At 45.9% G+C, this 11074-nt stretch overlaps 1 protein-coding gene across 1 annotated transcript; it reads left to right on the forward strand.

Moving 5' to 3' along the window:
• Positions 1-276: 276 nt before the first annotated feature.
• On the forward strand, positions 277-8831 carry Znf239 (zinc finger protein 239). Its single transcript, XM_059258453.1, is given in 7 exon segments — positions 277-337; positions 7146-7710; positions 7712-7777; positions 7779-7851; positions 7854-7956; positions 7958-8315; positions 8317-8831. Coding segments are annotated over 6 exon segments (1152 nt in total). The 5' UTR covers positions 277-337; positions 7146-7602; the 3' UTR covers positions 8761-8831.
• The last annotated feature ends 2243 nt before the right edge of the window (positions 8832-11074 follow it).

Consider the following 11074-nt stretch of genomic DNA (forward strand, 5'->3'; position numbering starts at 1 on the left):
TGGAGTGGTAACAGCTTCAGATTTTTAAGGTTGAAGACGATATTATACTGGTTATTTCCTCTCCAGCAGCATTTTAACGAGTGAAAAATACCTTGGGAATATTATGAAATTACTCGTATGTATCTGCAATGAAAAGAGCTGAAAAAACAACTTAAACCACACAGGACAGCTCGGCCACAAATTGCTGGATCGCAAGAGTAGCGGTGACCGACCGTCGCCGGAAGTGGGCTCGGAAGAGGCGCTTCACCGCCCGCAGCCTGCTGGGACTTGTAGTTCGAGTCCTCGATGATGCCCTGGAGTCCTGCGATACCAGGTGTGGGTCCTACCTACGCAAGAGGTGAGCAGGGCTGGGCTGCCTCAGGGGCAGACAGTGGTGTCCTGGTCCAGACGAGGGGGCGCCGCGACCCGGAGCCAGGCTCAGAGGCTGGGAACGCGCCCTGTGGCCGTGGCCCCACGTGCTAGCAGCCGCGGAACCCCGAATCACGCCCCGGGACAAGGCCACCACCCCACGGAGGCCAGGCCCCCGGGGCAGAGCAAACTGCGGCTCCAAGGACACTCTCCTCTTGCTCGGCCGAGCGCTGGCCTGGGCGGGACTGAGGACTTCGTGGTTGGCCTTCTTCGCTCCAGTGGAGTGACTTGGCCTTTTTCCAAAGATGGTGTTGATGGACATCAGGAGACCACGAGGGACTCCTGAGAGATCCCGAGAGGTATTGAGGTTTCGGCTGTGCAGCACTGCCATCCGCATCCTAGAAACCAGTTAGATTTCTGAGAATAAGGTCGGGGAAGAGGTATTCGGTAGCTGGAACACAGGTTAAGAGAAGTCACAGAGAACCTGAGAAAACCTACTCCAGAACCTAAGTACAGAATTAGGGAGGTCTGAGGAGATGGCACGCCCTAGAGAACTATCTTTTGAAGAATCTGCCCCTGCCTGAGAAGCAAGCTCTGGGTGATTTGGAGTTTCACCAAAAATGCCTCGTCTCTGAGCTAAACCCAGGTTTTCTTTCTTAGAACAAAGTAGAACATAAGCATTGAATAACCTGCCTAGAGTCAGATCGTGTACCATGTGGTTTCTCTCTTTATTGTCAAGTTCATTGTGAAACTGGGTATTTAATACAAAGGGGAACAAGGGCCTTGGGGCATTAAAATATATATCTAGCAAATCGTATCTTTGGGTTTTGCATGGATGTCTGCTGACTGAAGTTCTACATTAGTTCTCACTACACTGCCTTGCCACCGTGTGGAGCACTACTCAACATCCAACCAGGTTCTTCTACTGAAGGACTCTTTGGAGCATGTCTTCCCTGTCGTCTGGAAGTTGGCTTTTTCTTATCAGACATTTCATTCACATATGTTGCATCTTCGTTGCTAAGACCAAAATATCTTGGGTACTGAATTTGTAAGGAGCAAATATTTACTTCTCACGGTTCGGTCGTTTTAGTCTATCAGCACTTGACCTGGTTTCAGACCTAGGAAACAGGAGTGTTCACCTCATGTGGGATAGGACCTGGATCCCAATATCATCTTTAAGAGCACTCCCCCAGTGACCTAAATTCTCCCTACTAGGTCCTACCTCCTTAAGACTTCACCTCCTCCCCGTAGTACCAGAGGTTGGTAATCAAGCCTTTCAAAAAACCAAGACCAAAACTGTAGCTTGTTGGAGAGCAAAGTGAATATATGTCAAGCCTGATGCTAAGTGGCCTTGGGAAAACAAGATTATAAACTGAAGGTTTTTGCCAGACAGTGGTGGCACACGCCTGTAATCCCAGCATGCGGGAGGCAGAGGCAGGCAGATCTCTATGAGTTCGAGGCCAGCCTGGTCTACTGAGTGAGTTCTAGGACAGCCAAGACTGCACTTAGAAACATGGTCTCAAAAAAACAAAAATAAAAAACTCTGAAGTTTTTCTTCAAAGAAAAACTTGTTGAGTAGATTATGTATATTTAAAAAATATGCATTTGATGGTTAATCTTGACAGCTTGATTGAACTGAGATTCCTAGGAATGAGTAAAGCACACTTCTTGAGGGGAGTATGAGAGCCTGAGGGTTCTAGGCTAATGAAGGTTTCGTTGGTGGATCTTTGAGACTGTTGGAAGGTGGTCCAACTGTGGAAGCTGGAGCCCTGATTGGAGGAACTGGGTCACTGCGTTGAGGCGTGGCCTTGGGAGGCGTATCTTTTTTTTTTTTTTAATTAATTAATTAATTAAAAAAAATTTTTTTTGCCGAATGCTGTTTATTGAAGGAGGGAGGAGGTCTTAAATACAGGCTTACAGCACAATGGGAGAACCCCGAAGGGCAGAAGTTCACTACTGATGTTTTACAATCTTGGGAGCGTATCTTACCCTGGCTCTTTCCTCTTGTTCTATGTTGTGCCTGCCATGAGTTGAAGAGCATGCTTCCCACAGTCTCCCACCATGATGGAGTGAAACCCCTCTACTACCGTGATTCAAAACAGATCCTTTCTCTGTTACTTGCTCATTCTGGTATTTTGGTTACAGCGGCAAGAAAGGGATTGACCACTTGCGTATTAACAGTGATCGCTGTTAACTGTGACGGACAGTCATGAGGATCTTAATTAAACAACAGCGCAGTGGTCACAGAATCATGCCTAAAAAGGTACATCAAAATCATGTGGAATTTTTTCAAACTTTTAAGATTCCTAGCCCTGCCAGAAGGAAAGAGAACAGCATTCCTTTCTCATCCTCCTAATCTCTGTGCACCCAGCATTTTATTTTGAAATACCTCTACATACACTTAATGCCAAGTGTTTCCAGTGGGAGGTAAGATGAGTTGCCTAACTAGATTTTTTTTTGTGGGGGGGGGGGGTTCAAGATAGGATTTCTTTGTGTAGCTTTGGCGCCTTTCCTGGAACTCACTCTGTAGCCCAGGCTGGCCTCGAACTCACAGAGATCCGCCTGCCTCTGCCTCCGGCATGCTGGGATTAAAAGCATACACCACTACCACCCGGCCTAACTAGATCTTTTATGCTCTATTTTCACTGTTCCCTTTCACCATATGTCTGCATATTTAATTACAATAAAATTGCCAAATAGTTGCCAGGTGTGGTGGGTGGCACACTCCTTTAATCCCAGCACTTGGGAAGCTTAGGCAGGGCTAAGGATCTTCATGAGTTCCAGGCCAGGCAGGGCTATGTAGTGATACCCTGTCTTGAGTGAATGGAAGAAAGATTGCCAAATAGCAATAACATTTTTTCCCCTCATTTTCTTGGACTGGGGAGATGGCTGGGTTAGTAAGGCACCTGCTGGGCAAGCGTGAACACCCATGTTTGAGCCTCCAGAGCCCATGGAGAGAGGCAGACAGAGTAGTGTGCACACCTGGAATCCTAGTGCAGGACAGGCAAAGACAGTGTCCCTGGTGATTGCTGGCCCACCAGTCTACCAGCAAGCTCCAGTGCCCGTGAAGACTCTATGTCAAAATATATATATATATATATATATATATATATATATATATATATATATATATATATATGGCGCCCTCCACTCACAGACACAAACACACGTATGTACCCAGAAATACCAGCTTCTCACCATCTCCACAAAACTACACGTAGAAAGTTACCTCAGGCTTGAGGCTTAGCACCATAGAGTGCTTGAGTGGACGGAACCCCTGCTTTGCTCTGATGCTAACATTTTATGACACTGAGAAACTGTGACTTTGAGCTGAAGGGAAGGGCCTTGTGTTTTTTGTTGCAGAGAGCAGCAGATCCAGGCCATTCCTCATGAGTATGTAGGCCATCCAGGAGTGGCAGCAAACGTCTATCATCCCAGCATGGAGATGGCAGGGTACTCCCAAGTTCAAGGCCAGTCTAGGCTATATAATAAGACTCTATGCATTTCTTTTTAATTTAAGGGCTTTACTTTCCCAGTGCTTTTCTGTGTACCAAAGTTTGTCCTTGACGTCTGCTGAAAGGCTTTCAGTTTACCCTCCTTCAGTTTTGCAGTGTGACCTCCTCCTTTAATTTCATCATGGACTTTGCTTTCCTTATCTGTAAAATGAGGCATTGGCTGGGATGATTTTTAGGTTCTCTTTCAGTGGTATCATCTCCTTATTATTTAAACTGAATATTTGTCAACTAGATTCCAAGTCAGTTGTGCTAGTTACTGGGCACTTACAGCTTAGTTGAGCAGGACCCTGTCATTTGGAACTGTACAGCCAGTCATAATAAAGGTATGGCAGAGATGCTATGATGTCGCCAAGGAGGAAGTCCCTGGTGCATCCTGATGCTTCGGGAGGGGACTTGTGAATTGGTCTGAGGCTGGAAGTTCTGGAGTGGAGAGAAATGAATGAATGAGCAGAGGCAACGTGGAAAGAACTCTGGTAGACTGTGCCGTCTTTAGATGACTCCAGGTATGACGTCGTCATGTTTGCTAACCGTTGCGTTACCGTTTCCCACCCCTAAGTGAATTGCTAGATGTGGTAGGAGAGACTCGGACATGGAAGTGGAAAGTCCTATGACGACCATCTGTAGCTCCAAACAGTTTGGTATTTGTCCAGTAGGAATATGAGACTCCTGTCCTGACCTTCCTCTATACTTGGCTTAGGATATTAGTCCACTTTCCCACAGTAGTACGTTAGCCACATCTCCTGCAGCCTGTTCTGTTTCCTGGGTTGCCGCCTCAGCCTCAGGTGAGAACTGTCTTAGCTAATCCAGGTTATAAGATAGCCCTGCCCTCTGAAGCCATAGCTGCTGAGCACTTCCCTGACATATGACTGAACTTAGGGCTCCATTTAGTGCCTATCATTCTTACCAAAGTGTGGCTTGTTGGCTAGTACCAGCCATGAAGGCATAAGCAATAGAAAATGAGGGTAAATGTTTATTAAACAACAAAATGGTGCTTCACAGCAGGTGGTTTGAGAACTATTGCTCCATCAGACAAAAGCCTGGAGAGGAGACTCATGAAATGTTATGATTAAATAATTGGATTCCTTTTGTGTGCCAGGTCCTGCTTGAGGCCTTGGGGAATAAATGTCAGCCTCTCTGTGCTGGGGAACTTTAATGGGGATGGAGTGAATGCAAGAACGGGAAGAGAGAAGATGAGCTAAGTCATATAAAGAGTATGAAGAAATTAAACCCAGAGAAGTGGTAGTGAGTGCATTCTGATTTGATGGTCAAGAGAGCACATCTGGAAGGCAGCAGCTCGGCTGAGACCTGCATGACAAGGAGCCAGGTTTGAGATGTGGAAAAAGAACATTCTGGACAGAAATAGCTATGTTGGTTGTTTTTTAACTCTTCTCTTTTGGGGAGCCTGCCACCCAGCTCCCCAATAAATCACACACAGCAAATTATTCTTAATTATAATTGCCCGGCCTTAGCATGGCTTAGTTTCTAGCCAGCTTTTTTTAACTTATCCTGTCTACCTTTTGCCTCTGGGCTTTTCCCATTCTCTTACTTCTTACTCTTACTGTGTAGCTAAGTGGCTGGCCCTTGGAGTCCTCCTCCTTCCTTCTCTGGCTCCTAGATCTCTCCTCCCAGTTTTCTCCTTCTATATATACTCTGCCTGCCTGCCAACCCCGCCTATCCTTTCTCCTACCTTGCCATTGGCCGTGCAGTTCTTTGTTAGACCATCAGGTGTTTTAGACAGGCACAGTAACACAGCTTCACAGAGCTAAACAAACGCAACATAAACAAAAGTAACACACTTTAAAATAGTATTCTACTACACAGCTAGTCTGGAGAATAAGTTTGGTGTGGCTCAAGGACCATGACCTCTAAAGAAAGCCAACTGTCATCATCAGAGGAGTGCTGGAGGTTTGGGGCTGTTGCTCCTTACAAGAAGCTACTTTCCATTTTCCTGAATGTAAGGCCCTTGAGACACACTAGTAGCCAGGCCCCTCTCCCGAGGACCTCCAGCTGCCAGGTTCCACCCACAGAATCCTCTAACTGCCCTAACAGCTAGACCCAGCCTGCACCCTACATAGTAAAAAGCCCAAGCTCTGGACTTGAAATCCCACCAATCCCCATCCTGAAAAGCTTCACCCTGGAAAGTTCCACACACATCGCCCCCTCAAGAAACTGTGTAAACACTGTCTCCTACTCAGTTCCCTGCTGTTTCTCACCCAGCAGAGGCAGCCACCCTCCTGTTTTTTCTCTCCCAATAAACCTCTTGTGTGAGGTTTGTTGTGCGGTGTGACTTGTGGTATTCCTTGGCTCCTGGCTGCCAGGATACCTTCCATCTGAGCTGTAACACTTACACTGAATGGGTCATATTTTCTTTCCCTACTGTACTTTTTTCCTTTTTATCAGAACTCTTAAGGCATGAAAGTTTGAGTTTTAGTACCTGCAGTCTGCTCTCACAGCTGGTTGGCTTATAGTATATTGTATTATATATGTTATAGGCTTTAAATTGGTATTATCATTGCTGATGTATTTGTCTTTCATCCAAGAACTAGCTTGTCAGGCAAAAAGATTTCCATTTTGTTTCTTATAGCTCTAACAGTTATGAAAGTAGTATACTGATTAAATGGACATTTAGTCAAAAAAAAGTGAAATGGAATGATACTTTTGGAAAGGTACAGGACTCTGGTCTTTCACAAGAAGAGTAAAAGAATATCTTATCAGCTCTGCTCAAAAGCAGGGAAGAAATGCCTATCTTTTTTTTTTTTTTGGTTTTTTTTTTTTTTTTTGGTTTTTTTTTTTTTTTTGGTTTTTCGAGACAGAGTTTCTCTGTGGAACAGCCCTGGCTATCCTGGAACTCACTCTGTAGACCAGGCTAACCTCAAACTCACAGAGATCCACTTACCTCTACTTCTCAAGTGCTAGGATTAAAGGCACATGCCACCACTGCCCAGCAAGATGCCTGTCTTCTGAACCCAGTTTCCCTCTCCCAATGGTAACCCAAAAGATATAACTATAAGCACACACTAAGGACTGAGGCTATAGTACAATACAGTGCTCGAGTATTAGACTAGCATGCCTGAGATCCTTGGTTCAATCCCAGGCGAGAGAGAGAGAGAGAGAGAGAGAGAGAGAGAGAGAGAGAGAGAGAGAGAGAGAGAGAAAGGAGGAGGAGGAGGAGACAGAAGAAGAAAGCAAGCACACTAAATTTTTGAGTTACCAAATGTTCAGGCCTGAGATCCTCCTATTCTGGAATCCTTTCTTCTTATCACTAAATTCTCTGTTTTCTAGGAGAGTCAAACACAAATTCTGTGGAGAATCTTCAAGAGAAAGGCCTGCAGGGAGCTGGAGAGATGGCTCAGAGACCAAGAGTACCTGTGGCCCTTGCAAGTTCAGTTCCCAGCACCCACATGGTGGCTCACAACTATCCATAACTCCAATTCTAGGAGATCCAATGCCCTCTTCCAACCTCCATAAGTACCGGGCCGGCATGTGGTACACAGACATCCATGCAGGCAAAACACTTATACAAATGAAATGAAAATATTTAGAAAGAGAAAAGACTTCAGATTTACCATAGTAGTTTTCCTAGTGAGTAATTTTGGAAGAGATGGCCAGTCAGTACCTGGAAGTTGAATTTATATTGTGAATCTTCAAGAAGTACACACAGATGTTGAAATAGATTCCTGTCAGTGATTTCACAAACACTGAAAGTGAAAAAATATTTATCTTTGAAGTTCCAAGCCAAATGGCCAGACAGGTCTCCTCTGTGAAGTTGTGTAAGAAGCCTCTGAGGAAAAAAGTTCTCTTCCTAACTGAAGAAAGAACCGAGAAAAGGAATAAGCGGGGAGTGTCATCCCATAGACCACTGTTCAGAGAATCTTCAAGTTAAACTCACATCTGATGTAACAGAACCAACCGGTACCTCTGTTGTTCCCTAGTGAGACAACTTGTCAAAATGTCCAGTTCAAAGGCTCCTTAGTTCCCTCTGACTGTGAAGTAAAGACATTCGTAGATGGAAGCCACCATTAGTCACCTGCAGTCTTCAGAGAAACCACACAAAGGAACCTGTAACTGTAATGACTCTGGGAAGGCGCTTATCACAACCCAGATGGTCAGCTCACGAAACCCCCCGCTTCAGACAAACTATACAGATGTGGTCAGTGTGGTGAGAACTTCACTCAGAACTCAGAACTAACGCTCCATCAGAGAGACCGCCTGAAAGGAAAAGCCTGTGGGTGTGAGCCTTGTGGGACAGGCTTCACCGGGAGCTTGTCTGCTGCCCACCAAGCAGTCCCCATGGATGGGAAACCTTACAAGTGTGACCGGTGTGGGAAGGGCTTCACCAGGAGCTCAAGTCTGCTCGTCCATCACGCTGTCCACACAGGTGAGAAACCGTACAAGTGTGACAGCTGTGGGAAGGGTTTCAGCCAGAGCTCCAAGCTGCACATCCACCAGAGGGGTCCACACCGGGGAGAAGCCCTACGAGTGTGAGGAGTGTGGCATGAGCTTCAGTCAGCGGTCAAACCTGCACATCCACCAGCGTGTCCACACGGGAGAGAGGCCCTACAAGTGTGGGGACTGTGGGAAGGGTTTCAGCCAGAGCTCCAACCTGCACATCCACCGGTGCGTCCACACGGGAGAGAAACCCTACCAGTGCTGTGAGTGCGGGAGGAGCTTCAGCCAGAGCTCAGACCTGCGAATCCACCTCAGAGTGCACACTGGGGAAAAGCCCTACCACTGCGGCAAGTGCGGGAGGAACTTCAGCCAGAGCTCCAAACTCCTCATCCACCAGAGAGTGCACACCGGAGAGAAGCCCTATGAGTGCAGTAAGTGTGGGAGGGGCTTCAGCCAGAGCTCCAACCTGCACATCCACCAGCGGGTTCACAGGAAGGACCTTCACTGAGTAATGAGTCCGCTCAGGGCTTCAGGATACTTTCATCGTGAAGATAAGTGTTTCATGGCCGAGGGCACAGATCGGTGCATGGATAAAGCCCTGGGTTTGAGTTCCAGTACCCACCCCACAAAACTTCCAGCTTAATACTTTGTACTTGAAGGAGTGTGTGTGTTCATGTAGAGAGGATTACGCGTGCTGTGCAGGTATGTGCATGCATGTTTGCACATGTTTGTGGAGGTCAGAGGACATCTCAGGTGCTCAGATGCTTGTCACCTTTTCGTTTGAGACCGGGGTCGGTCACTTGTGGTATGGAATGTCACTGAGTAAGCTAGGCAGCGAGTTCCATGGATCTACCTGTCTCCACTTCTCAGCTCACCCTGGCTAGGATTAGACGTTGTGATACCACACCCAACTTTTGTATGTGGATTCTGTCTCAAGCTTGCAGGACAAGAGCTTTACTGACTGAGCTATCTCCCCATGCCCCGGCTTAAATACTTTTGACTCTTACCTTTGTATTCCTCAAAAGACAGAGATAGTAAGGGTTATTCAGATGTAATCCCTCACGGGGGAAAAAAAAAAAAATCAATCCTTCATTAAAAGTATCTGAGCACCCAGCACATTTCATGTTCTACAATGAATGGATGATTCTGGTTTCTCAGATGGGTAGAGTGTACACTGCAATTCTGCTAGTGTTGTTAGAAGTATATTCCACAATTTTAACTGAAAGAACTTTGTATTTTTCCAAGCACAGTATGTTTCCTTTGTTCATATTCTCTGAGAAATTGAATTCACATTTCCTTTCAAATTTTGTGCCTAGTTTTTCATACTCCTTTTAAGTCCTAAATAGCCCTCTCTAAACTGTCCATTGGAAGGTGGGATGGGGAACTTGAAGGTATAATGGACATGGAGCTCTGTTGTGTTTAATAAAAAAATGTACATCCGTTTATGGCCACACTACAGGAAATGCTTCTCCATATACTACTGTGAGAGGAAGTTCAGTCAGCCCCTCCTCAGGCAGCTCTTCAGAAATGTAAATAATGTTTTTACACAGTGAAGTTAGTTTTGGGGGGGGGTACTTCCATAGTAAAAACAAGGGAGAAATCCCCAAAACAACATATCCAAAGTAGTTGGGAGAGTAAAGCTAGCATTGAGTGCTACTGAGAACAGGTGTTCCGGCAGAAGTTCGGAGGCAGAACTGGAGAAAGCCGGTACATGAGGAGCATGCGGCAGCCAATCAGCAGAGGCTGCAGAAACATCTTGTTAAAGACTTGATAAGTTAAAACTTGCTGATGGAGAAAGTACTGAAGCCAGGCCTTTGTTAAGCGGGTCTAATCTGCACGACAGCGCTAAAACACTAGGGACCGTTTATGTAAAGACCACAGCAGTCATGAGAACAAGAGGACATCAGCAAGTGAGAGCTCAGCAAAACTTCCAGGCTGGAAGATGGGTGGGTGGGCACTGTGCCAGTACAGAAGCGGGCTCAGTTTAGGCAACTCACACAGAAGATAAGGAAAGAAAGATGTATTTGGTTTTCAGGCTTAATCAAATGAAGGATGGGAATGAAGCATGATGGGAAAGCCGTGACACCAATGACCCCTTGTGGAACATTCCCTTCATCCCGTGAATACATGTTCTCTTCTATAGCCAGGTTGTAGTTCTGCATTTTCTCTGTTGTCTACTTGCTATTCCATTCATTTTAAGCTCCTGCCTTTATCTCCTCTCTGCTGTGTGTTAATGTGCCTTTTCTTTGGAGATGGGCTGTGCAGCCCAGGCTGCCCTTGAGGTTATGACCTTTCTACCTGTCGTCATCACACCTGGCTTTTTCTAGTTTCTCTGGGAGAAACTGCTATGTATAGCCAGCCAGAACTCACCCTCCAGTGAATATGGGATGTTTCTCTGGCTTTGGGGAACCAACTCCCCAAAAGTAGAGCAGCTCTCTAGCTCTGCTTTACTTAAAATTCCAAAGTTACAAATCCTAGACACATCAAGGAGAAGAGAGGAATTTTACTATCAAGTTCACAACTTAGATAACAATTTTCTGTTAATGGCACATACTAACAAATCACTCAAGATATCTCTACTAGCTATCTCTTAAAAAAAAAAAAAGTTGGTTGCCAGGTGGTGGTGGCGCACTCAAGAGGCAGAGGCAGGTGGATCTCTGTGAGTTCGAGGCCAGCCTGGTCTACAAAGTGAGTTCCAGGACAGCCAGAGCTACACACAGAGAAACCCTGTCTCAAAAAACCAAAAGGTTGGTGCTGGAGAGATGCTCAGCAGTTACGAGCACCTGTTGCTCTTGCAAAAGACCAAAGTTCAGTTCCCAGCA

This window comes from Peromyscus eremicus, chromosome 3 (assembly GCF_949786415.1).
Source record: "Peromyscus eremicus chromosome 3, PerEre_H2_v1, whole genome shotgun sequence".
Classification (NCBI taxonomy): Eukaryota; Metazoa; Chordata; class Mammalia; order Rodentia; family Cricetidae; genus Peromyscus; species Peromyscus eremicus.